Consider the following 18,057-nt stretch of genomic DNA (forward strand, 5'->3'; position numbering starts at 1 on the left):
TATCTGATTCATGTATTGCAATGCCTGGGTACCTAGGGAGAGGTCCCCAAACAGTCACTGGTTTTAGTAGCCCAGTAAACTTGATGGCTGAGATGATCCTTCAGAATCAGAATGCTAGCTCAGTTATTTCCTAGCTATGTGGATGGGGTCAAGTTAACCTTTATTTTTCTCTTCTGTAAAACAGGATTCTAAGATGGTCAGTGGTGGTGCATGCCTTTAATCCCAGCACTCAGGAGGCAGAGGCAGGCAGGTCTCTGTAAGTTTGAGGCCAACCTGGTCTACAAGAGCTAGTTTCAGGACAGGTTCCAAAGCTACAGAAAACCCCTGTCTTAAAAAACCAAAAAACAAACAAAAACAAAAAAACAGGATTCTATTTTGTTTTTATACGATATGTGCTCTGGCCAGTTGAAAAGTTTCGAAACAATGACAGAGGAAAAACTAGCCAGAGCCTGGTGCACATATACAGTTGCCCAGGGTCTCATCCTGGTGAGGCCTCCTCCAAATGGGCCCTGTTGTGTCACAGTCACTGGGAGTAATTTTACATTCATGTGATATGTAACTTTTAACCAGAGCAGTTCCCTTCTTTAATGGTCCTGAACATCTTTTAAGCAATGTGGGAATTATAGTCATGATTATTCTACTTTATTCTTTCACCACCCACAGTTCCCTTTAAAGGAAAGATCTCCTTAGGGATATCAACAAGACCAGCTGCCCCAGATTCAGATTGTTAAGCTTTTAATTTAGTTCTACTGTGAGAAGGACCAAATGTCTCCCAGAAGCTCTCTGATGGCTAAGCAAGTATTAATCTTTGGAGAAACTTTTTTTTTTATCTCTACATGCCTTGATGTTTGCTGTTCATGAAATATTGCACTTTTGAATTAAGTCATTGCAGACTAATTCTATTCCAGTGACCAGAAGGGGCCTCCTAGAAAGTGGGTATCCTATATCTTCCCTTTACTGCCGAGTTTCTCTGTATAATGTAGAGTCCAGTTCTGCTGAGGGTTCCATGTCTTCTGCGAGAAGAACTTGGAATTTAGGAGTGTGCTCTTTCTTCTCTGCTGTGTTGTCTTTACTTTCAAGGATAGTTAAACAAATGGTAGATAAGGCTTTCTGGTTCTTACAGAAGCTTCCCAACTTAGGTTCATTGAAATTGTCTTACAGAAATAGTGGAGAGGGCAAAGAGTGGTAAGAAGAGGCTAAGAATCTGAAGTCAGCACATTGGGAACAAGTCATCTGAAAACCCTCTTTGGGATAGGCCCCATGTAAGAGCAATCTGAGACCCCATGGCCAAGCGCCTACAAGTAGCCATACATATTAGAGGCTCTTCATATATGTGGTCTCATAGTCCCTGATACAATACAGGGTAGCTATTATTTCTGTCTTGCAGATTTCATTCTAGGGTTTGGTATGACTTAGATAAATGTTTCTCAAAAGTTCACATGTTCAAGGCTTTGTCATTGAGAGGAACCATTGGAATGTGGGATCTAATGGGCAGGCCTTAGATTAGCAGAGGTGTATATTTGATTGAAGTGGAAGATTCTAGTCCATTTGTCTTAACTACTTTGCTAGTGCTGTGCTAAGGCACCATAACCAAAACAACTTACAGAAGAAAGAGTTTATTGGGCTTACAGTTTCACAGGGTGAATCTACAGACATTACAGTGGGAACATGGCAACAGTCAGGCAGACATGGCCCTAGAGCAGTAATTGAGAGCTTACATTTGATCCATAAACATAATATAAAGAGAGAACCAATTGAGAATGGTATAGGCTATTGTAGCATCAAAGCCCACCCTCAGTGACACACCTCCTATACAACAAGGCCACACCTCCTTACCCTTCCCAAACAATTCCACCAACTGGGAGCCAAGCATTCAAAGATGTGGGCCTATGGGGGCCATTCTTATTATTCAAGCTACCACAACTTTCTTCCTCACTTTGATTCCTGGCTTATGAAATGAATGATCTTCAAATTGCCACATGCTTCTGTATAATTAGCTACCTCATTAGAAGCCCAATACTATTAGGGTCATATGACCTTGGATTAAAAGCTCCAAAACAATAAAGTATGAATAAAATTTCCCATAGACCATATATTTGAGTGCTTTGTCCCCAGGAAGTGAGGATTAGAAGAATTAGGAGGTGGCCTTGTTGGAGAAACCATGTCACTGGAGGTGAGCTTTGAAGTTTTAGAAGCTCATGCTAGGCCCCTTCTCCCTCTCCATCTGCCTGCAGATTAGGGTGTAGCTCAGCTACTGCTCCAGTGCCAAGAATGCCACCATGGCCCCACCAGGATGATAACGGACCTCTGAAACTTTAAGCCAGTTCCCAATTAAATGTTTCCCTCTACAAGAGTTACCTTGGTTATGGTGTCTCTTCACAGTCATAGTTGAGCAGTAACTAAGACACCAAGATAATCTTCTTCCTCTTTATAAATTATCTCAGGATTCTGTCAGAGAAATAGAAAATTGAAGAGCACAAAGGCTGCCAACCCCCCAAGTCTTGCCCTTTCTGTACTGTCCTTGTTGACTTCTCCTCCAGCCCCGAGATGACAGCTCAAAGACAGGGCTGCTCAGAAAACCATCATTTCTGCAAGGGAAAGTCACACAACTGCTCATTTTACTGTATTTATTACTTGACGGCTTGGCTAAAGTCAAGGGAGCTAATGGAATAAGCAAATCTCTGGGAGAAAATCTCAGCTCTGACACATCCCTGTATATGATTTGGGTGGATAGTAATGATGGCCTGTACTAAATTGTGCCCCTCCTTTCAGATCTGTCTCGCGTTGAAGCTCCGCTCCTCATATAGCGCTGCTGTGAGGGACTTGGGCGGATAATTAGTGGGAAACGGGTGAACTGTGACCGACTTTATTAAAAGAAAGAGGTGACAGCAGACGTCTCCCACTCTCTGCACTTGCCTTTAGGAAAAGCCATGCCAGGACTCCGTGAGAAGCGACTCTCTGTGAGCTGGAACTAATGCCACCCCACCCGCCCCAGAAATCAAGTTTTCAATGCCTTGATCTGGGCTTCCCAGCATCCCAAACTATGGAGAAATCAATTTCTATTGTTCAAGTCTCACAGTCTGTGATCTCTTGTTATGGCAACCCAAGTAAACTAATAGAACAAAGAATGCCTTTCTCAACAGTTTACATGCATCATCTATTGTATGTAAGTCCATGGGAAAGATAGTTTATGACAGTCATATGTGCATCACAAATAAGAAGTCTGAAGTTTGGAGAAGACACATACCTCAATAGTAACAGTTGTATACACACATACACACACATACACACGCATACCTCAATAGTAAAAGTTGTATACACACACATACACACACACATACGCACGCACACAGTGAAGCACCCATGAAAAGGCTGTCCTGGCATGAGAGATTGGGGTTATGGTAAACAGGGAGGCAGAAGGATGCTTTCTGGGGTGAAAGAAATAGTACATATCATTTTTTACATCTTGGCGGTGTCTCTACGAGTGTATATATTTGTCAAAATTCATTAAACTATGCATTAAAATAAGTGTTATATAATTTATAACTCAAAATGATTACAAATTTAAACCACTTTTTTCAATGAATAAAAGAGACACAAAGCTGAGCCGGAACACTTGACTCTCAGTCCCATAGTCCCAACATATTCACTGTGTGATAGTGTGTGAGCCACACAGCCTGTGACTCCAGGCCTTCGGGCCTCTCAGATTCCAGTTCTGCATCTGAAAAATGGATCTCATATTTTCTTTTTTTCTCTTTTGAGTTTCCCGAAACAAGATTCATGTAGCTCAGGCTAGCCTCAACCTTGCTAGGTAGCTGAGGATGACCTTGAACTCCTAATCCACCTACTTCTATCTCCCAAGCTATTTTCTTAATATTTATATTTAAGAGCATTAAAAAAGTGGTTTATTTATGCATTCCTGCAGTGACTATGCAGTGAGCACGTGCTGCATGTCATGGTCAGATCAGGTAGACAGCGGGGAACCGCCATCTGGGAAATATAGGAAAAAACAAAACCGCCAGAGCCCCTGTGAGCATGGAACTGACTGCCTGGAGAGGGAGGGGGAGGATGCTCTGAGTTAAAGGAAAGTAATGTAGTCAGCTGGGTGGCAACCAGAAACTCTCAGAGGAAGATTCCCAAGGTTTAAAGTAGGAAGAAAAGGAATCCGTGTGAAGATCAGAAGGAGAAGAGCTCCAAGCAGAAGGAATATTGAGTGCAAAGGTTTTGAGGCAGCAACAAGTTGAGGTGTTCGCCTGCTATGCATGAGACCCTGGGTTCTGATCCCTATGTCACAAAAAGGATGTTAAATTCAAAAGGTGGCCAAAGCACAGGACATGGTCATCAGGCGGCATGGAGGAGAGCACTCAGTAAAACTCCAGACGTCGCTGGCCCCTGGGTGCTGCTTGCATCGGTCACGGAGTACCATGGTCTGTGTAACAGGTTCATGGGCCAGAAACAGATGGAGCCACTCCAGCTTCCCACTGAGCTCCTGAAACGGAAGACTTCTATAAGCCTTGTGAGTTGTTCCCATGAGAGATGTCATGGCTAGCAAGCTGAAAATTTCAGTGGCAATTTGCCAGCTGTCTGGTTTTAAATCTCGTCCCTTCGGTGGAAAATGAAATTGAGAACAAATTTCAGAATTCTAATTGGAATCTGTCCCCTACAGGGAGAAGTCTATTTTTATGTTCCAATACAATACCCTAGAGGATTCTGGGAACCCAGCCTGTGTCCACATTCCATGCCAGGGGCTAAAGTGAGGAGGAGGCACTAGCTTGCCTCGCAAGGAGGAAACCTACAGTACCCCTCAGGTCTCCATTTCTCAGTGAGGTTTATCCTCCAAATAGAAAGAGCAGACACCCTGGATCCAGCTGAGAAGGAAGAGAGGTGAATGAAAGAAAAACTCCACAGGGAAGTTGAAGCAGCGAAGACTTTTGTTCTTTTGACATTAAGAGCCTTCGTCTATTCTGAAGAGAATTGATTAATGTGCGAGACTTACCTTGTGGCGGGGGATGGGGGAGGAGGGGAAACCCTAGCACAGTGCTCACTTGGTATGGCAGGTCAGTTTGTAGGTTGAGAGAAATGATGTATTCGGGGAGAGGCAAGGAGGTCATGTTAGATGTTAACGGCTCTCCGGGAAGATGAGAACCTGTCTTCCCTGAACCAAACAGTGTGATAAAGTGCTAGAAACATCTGGACGTATTGTGTTTCAGAAGGAAAAGCGGATGAGAGGTGGGTTAGTCAATTCCAGCTGGAGGTGAAGGAAAATGGTGTCTCCCCAGCCCGAAGCCTTATCAGTACTTGATTATTAGAGTCACAAAATGAACGTCCAACTCCCTGGTACTTGGTGTCTGATACCAAGATGCTTTAAATGAGTTTCCCTCAGAGATCTAGAATACTTCTTTGTGAAAAGTGTCTTGAGTTTCTCGTGTGCTCCCACTTTTACCACCACTAGCACCTCAGAAACAAAGGGCAGGCAATCCGGCCCCCCAGAGTTCCACGAGAAAAGGGGGAAAGTTATTATTAGTGACGTGTGGTTGGAAAATGTACAACTGCAGCCAATTTTCAAAGAGAAGTAGGGAGATTTTCAAAGAGAAGCAGGTTCTATGCAACGGGAGTTATGGTGGCGGCAGAATCTCTCCACATTTGTGTAATTCTTCCTGAGTTGAAATTCAGTCCTGGCTTCTTAATTCCCGCATGCTACAAGCCCCAAGGGGACCTTTAGTCATGCTCAGTCACCGTGTGAAGATGAGGTGGGACTTCTGGGTTCTCTGCCTCCTCCTGATGATTGAGATGAAGGATGGATAACAAGAAAACTCTGTAGTGGGCCTGGGAGATGGCTCCGTTGGCGAAGGGCTTGTCTTGGGACCTGAATTGATTCCTAGAACCCATGGGGGAACATCCAGGCAGAGTGGTGCACACTGGTAATTCAGGTGCAGGAAGGCAGAGATGGACAGATCCCTGGGGCTCACTAGCTAGCCAACTTAGCTCACTTATCAAGTACCATGCCACCAAAAGATTGTCAAGGAAGGAAGGAAAGGAGGGAGGGAAAGGAAGGGAGGAGAAAGGAAGGGAAGAGAAGGGAAGGGAAAGAAAGGGAAGGGAAGGGAAGGGAAGGGAAGGGAAGGGAAGGGAAGGGAAGGGAAGGGAGGAGAAGGGAAGGGAAGAGAAAGGGTGAATGGCATCTGATTTATGACACCCGAACCTGTCCTCTGACCTCTACACAATGGCCGCTCATGTGTACATGCATCTGCACACGTGTGTGTACCCCTACACGTGAATATACACACAGAAGAAAATTCCATAATGATAGGAGGACAAATGTTCTATCCAATTACTAATGCTCTCAAGAAAAATAAGAAAAACATAGGAAAGAATAGTTTTTGTTTTGGGCATTTCTCTCCAGTTGACGTGCTGTGTTCCTCTCTGAAGTCCCCTGGGGTATACCGTTCTTGGCAAACAGACAAATGGAACGGACCTGAAAGACTTAGGCCTCTGGGACGTTGAGCGAGTTACCTGAACGGGAGCTGTGGAGGAACCAGGCTTGTGCCCTGCTTCTGACAGCTTTCCCCATGGCCTTGGGCTGGTTAACCCAGAGATTTGCAACAGCTTGCCTCTTCCAAGCTAAACACTGGGCTCCGAGTTATTAACTCCAACTAAAGCAACTGCCTTGAGGAATCCAAGGCAAAATGAAACGTACAAAGGAAAAGACCTTTAAATGCAGCATGCAAATAACATTGTGGGATTCGGGGAAAGCGCCTGTTTGGAAAGTATGCATGCATTTGAGAAAACTGTAATAAAATCGTTCCTCTTGATGTGTCTTAAAGGGCCATGCGGAAGGTAATATAAATATGAAGATGGTTGGTTGGCTGATTGATTGACTTTAAACTTACTGATGGGAGGACAAGTACTGTGACATTAAATCACCTCCATAGCCTCGCAGCGAAAACAAAGGTGTGGGGACGTTTGGAGTCTCAGTTTTATGCTGCTAGCTGGTGTGGAGGATGGATGACAAGAAAATAAATTTCAAAGTGTGTTGTGGCATGTCCCAAAGATAGCCCTTTGCCAATAAAGCATTCTTCTACCACTGGAAATTTCTTCATGAAACTTGGGAAACCAGCAGATGGAAGGTGTCATGGACCACATGCTTGTGTCCCTTGAGATATCAGAGACTGACACCCTCATCCCTTCTGTGGTGTCCCAGTGAAAAGATAGGTGTTGGGTGGAATAATTGGCTCAGCCATTAAGGGCTCTGGCTGCTCTTGCAGAAGACCTGGGTTTGATTCCCAGCATCCACATTGTAGCTCATAACCATCTGTAACTCCAGTTCCAGTGGTTCTGACCTCTTCTGCTGGCCTCCGTGGGTAGCGAACATGCACATGATACACGTTCATACATGCACACATACATACATATATATGGGAAACACACACACATATAAAAATGAATCTAAAAAGAAAAATAATGAAAGGAAGGAAGAAAAAAGAGATGAGGGATAGAGATAGGTGTCAGCAAAGCAGAAAGTAGTTTCCAAACCAATAGTGTGTGAATTTGGTACTAGCTTCCAAATCAATCACTGCTTTGATGTGAGACATCTATGTTCCAGAATTGTAAGAGATAAATGCTGTTTGTGTCATCCTGCTAGGTCTCTGTGTGATAGCTACATACGCTGTCTAAGACAGGACTATTTAAAGAAGGGGTGTATGTATGAATTGAATTTCATCACTAGAATCCAGAGAATTAGGAATTTACCCAAATTTCTCTGTGCTTTCATTTGAGTTCTATAAACTCCCCTTTGGATGTTAGACTGGACCTCAGAGACAGTGGCTTAGTGTTCCCATGGCTTTTGAGCATCTCCAGGGGTGGCAGTTGTCCTTCATAAATGACCAAGCCAGGCATGGTGGTGGTACACAAGTGTCTGGAGGAAGTGCTGTCCTTCCTGTAGGACGTGCTTTTTTACTACTGTTATTAGAGCACAGTTGGACGGGCTAAGTCTAAGATGGTGCCTACACTTTCTCAGCTCCTGGCATATATGTCCATGGGAGCTGTCTTCCCTTTGTATGTATGTGTTGAAGGAAGCACTACGAATTGTTTCTAATCTGAAGTGTATTGCAGAGATGATGGGAGTTCACTTCCTCCCTAGATGTAAATCGTGTCTCATTTGTATATGTTCTCCATTGCCCTCTAAACTCGTATGTTTGATGTTCGAGAGGCCCATCTGGCAAGAGCATAAGGGCAGCTATTTAGTCAGAGAGGCTTTAGTTCAACACACTTCAAGAAACTAAATCATGTACAGTTGTTAGTTTTATGTTGCTGTGACCAAGTTCTCCAACATAAACAGCATAAAGAAGGAAAGATTATTCTGGCTCATGCTAAGAGTTCAGGCTATCATGGGGCCTGGGGACAGGCTTGGTGCGGCATCTTGGTCCACAAACTGGCAGATGAGGAAGCTGAGACATGACAGGCAGGGCCCAGGGGTAATACTTCTCCAAGGACCGGCCTCAGTGACCAACTTATTCCAGCAAGGCTCTACCTCCCACAGATTCCAGAACCTTCTCCCTGCTGGAGGGCAATTGTTCAAAATATGAGCCTCTAAGGAGCGGGGACATTTCAGATTCAGAGGATAAGATCTGCCAACAGTCATGTGAACCTAAATAGAACCTTCCCCAGAAGCCTTCAGATAATACCTGGACTCTGACTCCGTCAAGGGCAGACCTTGGCAGAGAACCCCACTGAGCTACCCCTAGACACTGAACTGTAGCTATAAAGCAGCAAATAGTCATTCCTTTACACTACTAAGTTTCTGGCAATTTATTACATGGCCACGGGTAGCTAACATGCTAGTCTACAGTACTTATATTTAGATCATTTTAGAAATACTCAGAGCTATTAAATACCTCTAAATTATTATCTCCCTGAATGAAGTGTTTGTTCTGAAAACAAAAAAAACCTCATTCATCTTCAGCACAGTGATTTCTCGGCCCTGGATGCTTATCGCCCCCATGCAGAAGGTATTGTGTTATTCTCAGTGTGGAAGCGAGGCCCCTAAGCTGGCTAGGAAGGCACTTGTGTTTGCAGCGCCTAGGTGTCCCCAGTGGGCAGCCAGGGTGGAGAGCCCTTCACTTAGGCTCATATTGCATCATTGTCTGGTACTTTGCTGGTGGTAGTTTTGTCCTCTTTTCCTGAGTCTGGAAATGTTGACATCCACTCCCAAGGTGCCCGGCTTCACAATTAAGACATGTTTTTAATAAAAGAAAAGCTCTGTTTCTGTGTCTGGTTTAAATTTTCCCATTTTTACTGGACAGGAAGATACACAATGCCAGGCCATGTGGCTCATGCCCAGCCATCTCGCAGGGACAGAGGCTACAGCCAACTCATGAGCCCTTAATGGGAAGCAGAATTCATTGAAGAACTCAGATAACTGAAGTTTCATTTCACTTCCTTTTAGGGGCCTCTTCCAGGATTCCTTAGTAAAAGCCAAAGAACTCCCCTGCCCCGCCAGATAAACCTAGGTAAACCCGCCTAGATAAACCAACTAGGCTTTTTACCCTTTTGCCTTGTGAAGCCTCTGGTGACAATGCTAACCAGCTTTACAGATGTCAAGGGAACAGCAGCAAGAACAGGATGTGGGAAGGAAAACAGGAGCTTGTGAAGTGTGCCCCACCCCGAGAAAAGTAGTGTCAAGGCAACTAAGAGGTGACTTTTATATCTCCTCTATAGTCATACAAGATGGGAGCGGATAGCTAGCTTACAGGTGTTTGCACCATCCTTTGGGAAAGCTGGGGGCTGGAGGGAGGCTGAATGGTTATGCACAGAACAAGTAACTTCAGGTGGTGGCCACGCAGCTGCTGTGTGCAGGATTCTCAGGATTTGAATTTAAAATGCCCCCTCCCACAGGTGAATGTGCCGACTGTTGGTCCCAGGTGGACTATGGAGGCAGCAGTAACAGAGTCTACCGGCAGAGGGAGGATGACAAAAGACTTCTAGTATTAAAAATTCATGATGCTTACTTTTTTGTACAGTGGTATAAATTATGTTTACCACTGGGTACTCACAAAACCTGCCATCTTAACCATTTCTATTGTACCTTTTCCTACACTTTCTTAAAAAATGATATTTAGCAAAACTTTCCAAATGGCTCAGCGAGACTATCCCAAGACTTCTAAATCACTATTCATTTCAAAACTAAAACTGTAGGTAACTATAACGGTTGCTATGGAGATTAAGAATCATGTACTTGAAAACAAGTTTGAAACACAGATGGGATTTTCTCAGTGATGGACAAAGAGAAGCCAAAGGGGAAGGGATAGAAAATATATGATCTAGTCAAAGACACTGGGTTCTGGGGTGTGGCTTAGGGTGAGGAACTATATTGAGGGGGAGGAGGCTAGTCTTCATTGTCACCTCTTGTTGTGTCTGTAAGGAGGTGTTTACCTTAGGTTACCTTAGGTGCAAAGACAGCCCCCACCTGTGTATGGAAGCCTTCTGCCGGCTAGGGGCCGGAACTAAATAAAAGGAGAAAGCGTGTGGGCTCCCGAAGGTCTTCATGCTATCTCCCAACTGTGGATGCAGTGCAACCAGCTGCCTCAGGCTCCCGCTAACATGCCTTTCCTGGCATAGTGGGCTTTACCCTCGAACTTCCATGCCTTCCCTGGGATGGTCGGCTGTACCCACAAACTGCCATGCCTTCCCTGGCATGGTGGGCTGTCCCTCAAATTGTGAGCCAGAATGAGGTGTATTGCCTTAAGCCTCTTTTGTCAGGGATTTCATAACAGCAATAAGGAAAATTACAAATACAGAGGGCGACAAGACAGAAGGAACTGAGCAGATTGGTTTTTGTTGAGGTATTATACATAGATACACACACATACATACATATATGTAATTAAGTGAGTTTTGTTTCACCTTCACAATACTGTGCAAACATCATTATTGACTGTAGAACTTTCTTTTCTGACATTGAGGATGACTCTGGAAGTCCAGGCATGCTAACTACCACAGCTACACCCACAGCGTCCAGAACACTGTTATTCCTCCAAAGGAATGCTGAAGCCATTCATTCTCTGTTCATCCCAGCACCTGGCGATCATCAATCTACTTCCTGTCCCTTTTCCTTCTGGAACCAGAACTCATGTATGTGCTGGTCTGCCTGAGGGCACCAATAAATCTCTTGGGCCCTACTTATGTTCCCCATTATTTTTAATTTCTCTATTTGTGCCTGGACAACTAATCTCAATTGATTTATCTTTATTTTTCTCTGCATCTGTTGCTAAATTCCTCTTATAGCATCTTCATTTCAGTTATTGTACTTTTCAATTCTAGAATTCATACTAAATGCTTCTTAATAATTTGATGTTTCTGCTCTGTCTGGTAGAATATTGACTTCTTGGTGTTTTTGTTGTTTTATTGTTTATCTACTTTAGTACTCCTAAATAATAGAAAATTCAAGGTTTTCTCTTAACTTTCCTGATATAAACAGCCTTAGACCCAAGGCTCAGGAAATCAATGTGGACATTTTGGCAACGTAGGCAGATTGTCTGTTTTAACTACTTACTCAAGAGCTAGGAAGAGTAAGCTCAGAATGGATATGTAGACCAGTGAGACCTACTATGAGTGGATTCACAGACCAGTAGACCTACTACTACCATACCATGACACTAAGAACTCCTATCTATGAGCATCCCTCTGGCTTCTATCTCAGATATAGTTCAGCATCAGCAACAAAACACCACAGTGGCCTAGGGTTCCTGTGCTCTGTACACACTGACACCAATAAGTACCCACAGCTCCCTTTGTACAAGTCTAGGAAAACTAAGACTATATTACAGTGTTATTACGGGACTTTGCTCCAACAGGGTCTGTGACCTCTGTTTATTCAAGGGATGCTGTGAACTCTCATAGGTCTCAGAATCAGTTTAAGGGCAATGACTCCCTGAAAGTAGAGACTAAAAGCAGACTTTTGATTGCTAGATCTAGATTGCTTGATGTTTGTTATAGTGATCAGTCTGATGATTACTATTGGACCATCTTTTTCATCTGTGCAATCTCATGACCACCCATTTGGGTAACTTATTTGGCTCTGATTCCTTTTACAGATAGCATACTCGCTTTGTCTTTTGAAGCTCAGTACACTCTGTGTTTCTGTGCCATAGAGAGTATTTCCCACAGGTTTCTCTCATCTGGAGATCAGAGGATGCTTACTTCTGTGCTTCCCAGGGATGCCGGGACTCAACTGTTTCAAAAGGAAATGTGTTCCAGATCTTATATAAAAGTAAAATAACAATTTTTAATTTATAAATGAGTCTTAAGTAGAGACTTAGCTACTTAGTTACACTAATCAGTTTTTTTTGAAGATTTATTAATTTTTATTTTATCTATATAAGAGCTTCTTTTGCACGTAGTCTGTGTATCACATGTATGCAATGCCCATGGAAGTCAAAAGAGGGTACCAGATCCCCGGTTTGTGAGTCGCCATGTGGGTGCTGGGAATTGAACCCAGATCCTCTAAAAGAGCAGCCAGTGCTCAACTGCTGAGCCACCTCTCCAGTCCCTGGCACTAGCAGCTTCCACTATTTCCATTGCAGAAGATGGTTCTATTGGGAACCATCTAGACTTGCATAACTACACATATAACATTTTATTAATGGCAGTTTTGTTGTCATTAGAATTTCTTAGTCTAAGTATTGGTTGGTGAAAGCTAGTATAGTTGTTTAACAGTGGTCAGGGAGGTGGGAAGAAGGTATGAAAAAGGAACAAGGAAGTCTTGGTGATAAGTTGTGAATCATGTCAAGTGTTTCCTTTTGATAGTTTCATAAATGGGGGAGATAAATGTGGGCAAAGTAGCTTTGGCCATCTTCTTGCCAGTCCTCACAGGCTGAGGAGGCCGTGGGAAGTAGAAGGTGGAAGTCAGCACTTATAGATTTCACTGGGGATTCAAGCACAGAACCAAGATAATGGTTTCAGGGAGTATCAGGGCCATCGTGGACCACTCTTGTGCTTGGGGCTGGCATGCTTCTTTCTGGCTTTTGTCATGATGTGAATAGATCTGAGAACGTCTAGAAGATAAAGACATGAGTCCCCAGTAATGAAGATCTGTGGTTAAAGGGAATGTTGGAATCAGACATTTTAGTCTGTTTTCTGTTGCTATAACAAAATACCTGCTATGGTGATTCATTAATAGAGGACTATTTATCACATGGTCTGGAGACTAGGAAGCCTAAGGACTTGGTACTAATTATCTAGGGGCAATCATAACAGGGTAGAGGGCATCACATATTGAGCAATGCAATAGTACCAGCTCAGGTCTCTCTCTTAAAGCCATCTTGGTAGGGTACTCTCATCTCACCAACTCCTAATTACCTCCTGAAAGTCCTACCTTCAACATGCGAATCTGAGTTTGTTTCCAACACGTATGAAGTCATCACAGGGAAAGGGTATCTTAAAGACCCTGCACATAACAGTAGAAGCAGGCTTCTCCCCTTGATGGAGGGAGTAGGGGAGGGTGCAAACCTACATAGTGAGTGAAGAAGGTGGCAGAACTGAGGGAACACACTAAGGCTGAATTTCCTCTATAAACTGGAGGGACAGCCAACTACTCTGTGTGGAAGAAAGGGAGATGCTAAGATATTTTAAAAAGCAAAAGACTTATGGTAGGTAGAAAAGAAGGGCCAATGATTCATATGGGAATCAATAAGAAAATTCTATGCAATTCTACCAAATAGTCTCTTTCCAACAAAGCTGATTACGTCATATCCATGTACAAAATTATTGACTTGTGACTTTCATATGCATGTGTAGCACATGCATACAGCTATCATGTACCATGATTGATAGTAGTCAGCTCTCCCTCGTTTCCCTTCTTGTCTGATAAACTTCCTTACTATGACACACATTGAACCTTTCTGGTAAATGTTGATAATAGAAAGTAGAAGAACAAGAAGGGATTAAGTGAGTATGAGGACTGTGCCGCGTACAGTCCTCCTGCCAATCTCAGGCTGAGGAGACAGGACTGTCCCGTTTACAGATGAGCAGGTACAGAGTGAAAGGAAGCTATGAGGGCTTGGTTAACCACCTGCACAGCTGTGCCCCTTGAGCCATTTATTTCTTGAAACCTTAGATACCTGTTGGAGAACAGGAATTGAGCTTTCTACTTTATAAAATTATGAAGACTATTAAATAAAATAATCTGTAAGAAAGAGTCTAATACATGCTGGGGTGCTTTAGTGTTTCTAGGGGAGAAATGTGTTTCTAGGGGTTGGGCTCTTGCTACACAGCCCCAATCTGGCCTCAAACTTAGGATTCTCCTGCTTCTGCCTCCCAACTGTAGGATTACAGGTGTGTGCCACCAGCGCAGTTAGGGTGCTTGATTTTTAGCAAAAAAAAAAAAAAAAAAAACCCTCATAGACTATGAATTGTTGTTGATTCTGCCATTTGATTGAAAGTCGATGTGATTTGAGTTTGTAATCTTTCTCTTCAAAGTTAGATAAGTCTTGTGCTCCAGATGCCAGGATTTCAATAACTTCTACCAGGTGGGGTCATACCGTGCAATATAGCCCAATGTTTCAAACAGTTTTCAAAAGGAGCAAACAGTACAGAAGATACAATGCCCTGAATGGGAATCCTCCAAAGACATTGACTCTCGGCACACTGTGGAGCTATGGAAGTCTCATTTCTACACTTGCTGACCTCCACACCTTGCCAGTGGGACATTCCTGGGGACTGTCGTTTAAAGATTCAAGAGTCTACCTGCTTCTTACTTAGTTTGTGATTTTGGAAAAGACGATTCATCTTCTGGTACCTTGAAGGGAAAGGAGACAGTAGCCTGCATTTCACGGAAGGTTCCAGAACAGACTGGAGAAAGGGTGTCATGTTCTGAGTTATGCTTGGAGCCATCCTTTTATGGAACATTAAACATTACACTCATATGAGTAACAGGTGGTGAGGGCTCTGGCAAGATGACAAGGTAGAAGATTATGGGACCTGAGGAAGTTTCCTTTAGCAAGACTTCGGTACATGTCTGAAGACATTGATTAATGATACCTCCTGTCCCAGGTGAGCGGCAGAGCAGGAGCACAGGTGTGCTGAGAGATGGGAACCCAAGGGGAGAGATACTCAGGTCACATCCATCAGGGGATGGCAGGCGCGCAGGCTTGTCCCAGGGTCACTCCCAGATGTCTCCCCCAAAGGCTCTAAATTATTTTTCCAGGCCGAAGCTGGAAATCCCAAAACCTCCCTGATTCAAAGACACGCTCATTGTCTCACTGCTGTTGCAACCACTGCGCATGTTTATTGGGAAAGCAGAACATAGCGCATCTTGGCTTCCACAGTTCACCGAGTCCTGGCTCTGTCATCTCTAAGCTTGCCATTCTCTTGGGAGGCAACAGAACCTCTTTATTTAAATGTCCCCAGGGAGAATTAACGAGAAGGCACACCTATGTAGCAAATTAGGAACAGTGCTGTTAAAGGGGCTGAGGGTGGAGGAAGATTGGTCCCAGAATAGAAGTTCCCATCATGCCCAGTCTAGCCAAGGGCACAATACTCATACAATACAAGGTACTTCTCACAGAAGTGCCTAGACTTCTGAAAAACACAAGGGTAGCAGTGTGACAGAATGGCCATTTTATCAGCCTTGTGAGACTGGAGTGGGCTTTGGGTGGTAGACACTAGAGAGACAAAGGATTCTCTCTATTGGTAGGACAACATGGGAGGACATTTGGTCTGGAGGGCCATCAGCAGGAGAGAAGAAGCAGCAGCCACTCAGCTGACTTCTGAATAGCACAGCTGAGACACGATCCGTCTTAAGTGGAAAGGGCAGTGAGCAAGCTCTTATTGAACTGCCTTGCAGCTCTTTCCAAAGAGAATGCTTTGTTAAAGAGTTGATTACAAGAAAGTGCACTGTTACACAAATATTTCTATCAGGGTGTGCACAGACCTTTTGAGGGGAACCTGGAGGAGACTATGTGTGTGTTTCTGGGATAGGGGTTTGGAGGTTGTGTAGAAGCTTGGGTTGGTATACCTAGACAACACCCTTTGGGATCCTGGGTGGGAAGACGGCCCTCACTGAATCCTACCAGGCAGGGAGATGCATTTGCAGAGCAGACAGTATCGGTGTGTTGGGGTAATTGACCTTGAACTCAAAGGCACGACAGGCTGAGAAAACCAAGTTAAGACTCTACAGTGTCAGAGCTAAATTCCAATTTGGGAACAAGAGTTGAAAACATCCTTACATGTCCATCAAAAGAGGCCTGGTTCAGACATACAGTAGGGCCGAGTGTTCAGCTCAATGCTAGAGACTTGTCTAACTCCCAGCGTCATGAAACATAGCGTGTCCACAAAAGCAATTACTCTTTAGACTAAAGCAGCCTGTGGGTATCATGTCAGCCCTGGAGGGCTGGGGTTGGAAAACTGATATAAGTTACCTTTACCAATTACCAGCCGCTCAGTTCCCTATTCAGTTCCCTTGCTTGTGATAAACTCATTAAGCCTTAACATGCGTCAGCTGTGAGGGAAATTCTGAATGGAGTTGGGGTCTCTGCACATTTGCATGTGGGCACCCTGCTTCTAAAACTGTGAACAAAAGCAGCAGGCCATTCTGGAAGGCTCTGTAAAACGGTGTCTCTTCAGAATGCAGGCTTGTGCCAGCTCTGATTGCCGAGACTCACACTGACTCTCTTCTGAAATAAAAAGAGTCCCGTGATATCTTCGTGTATGTTCTCTTCTAGAATGGTCTCTCCACAGTGAAGAGACACTCTTGAGACTGAGGGCCAGACTCAAGATGGCCCAGAATTGGGAGATCCTATTGCTTTAAGGTATTGTGCAGCACCAGGACAGAAAAAGGGCATGCCATACAATAAGGTCTGAAGCCGAGTGGCCAGTGAAGCCCAGCACCCAATGGGAAAGAAAGTAAGACTTGTCGTTTTACCCAGTTAGACTCTACCAAATGCCTAATGAGTATCTCCTATATTGTTTGAAATAAGTGCGTGTACGGAACCCACATTTATTCCCTCAGGGGAGAGGCAAGGCAGGCCTGCATCCTCCTGCACAGGCTACCCGTGCAGGTAGGGGGCGCGCGGGGGCTCCCGGCCCAGGGCATTGAGGTGCTGCTGGGCACCTGCGCTCCCCAGCTTCTCATTGAGTTTTTGATTGACCAGCTCCAGGTGGCGACTGTTCTTCCGCGCCTGCCTCAGAGACCTCTTGACCTTCTTCACCCGCTCACGAAGCTGTCTGTTGCGCTTCTCCAGGGTGGCCACCTTCTGCTGCAGCTTCTTGACGTGGTCCTCTTCCTCAAACAGGGCCTTTTGCACCGAGGAGCACATGAGCTGGGGGCAGAAACAGCGCAGAGGGAGAGGCAGATGAGTCTCTGAAGCGACAGCATGGGCAATGGCCTTCACCATGACCGTCTCCCTCCACCCAGGAGTCCCACCTGACCTCAAATACAAACAGAACCCCCACTTTCCTCTTTCTTATAAGATTTTTGCATTTAAAATATAGTCTAAGTATTTGTCACTGGCGGCAGGAAGGAATGAACTTCCTGTAACTCAGTAGGCCTATGCAAGGATATGAGGTAGTTCACAGGGGAGGAGCCATGATTGTTTCTTGAGCAAATGAACAGGTGCTTAACCTTGCTGGAACAGGTGCAGACAGTTTTACCTGCTGTCATTCAGAAACCGATAGAGTGCAGCAATGGGCTATACCTGCTGTATTGGGTACTCTGCACAATCCAGGGGTGGTCATACGCAAACACTGCGGCTCTGCGCAACTACTGTGCCACCTTACTTTATACAGAAGGAACTTCGGCATCTGCAGATTTGGGTATCTAAGGAAGGATCTCAGGACCAGTGTCCTTCACATGCTGTGTTCATCTAGCCCCAGCCACCTGCACTGGAGTACATCAGTACAGTTAAATGCAGTTTTAAGGCCAGCTGCCCTGGTTTCTCACCTTGCCTTTTCGGCTTCTAAATGCCCTCCCATCGGGCAAGCTTCTTGAACTCAGTGTAGTGGACTCTGCATTGCTCCACACTGGCTTTCGGACCGCAAGGTCTGTCCCCAGCTTCTCAGAGT

The 18,057-nt window shown here is 44.5% G+C and overlaps 1 protein-coding gene across 1 annotated transcript in view; it reads right to left on the reverse strand.

Moving 5' to 3' along the window:
• Nucleotides 1-14,957: 14,957 nt before the first annotated feature.
• Ccdc3 (coiled-coil domain containing 3) overlaps nucleotides 14,958-18,057 on the reverse strand; it is an 89,547-nt gene continuing 86,447 nt past the window's right edge. Inside the window, exon 3 of the mRNA XM_041630805.1 lies at nucleotides 14,958-17,315. Within this exon, the coding sequence (XP_041486739.1) occupies nucleotides 17,043-17,315 (273 nt within the window). The 3' untranslated portion in view covers nucleotides 14,958-17,042. The remainder of the gene's footprint in view (nucleotides 17,316-18,057) is intronic.

Source organism: Microtus oregoni, unplaced genomic scaffold (assembly GCF_018167655.1).
Source record: "Microtus oregoni isolate MIOR12 unplaced genomic scaffold, Mior012 000035F_ref0000213, whole genome shotgun sequence".
NCBI lineage: Eukaryota > Metazoa > Chordata > Mammalia > Rodentia > Cricetidae > Microtus > Microtus oregoni.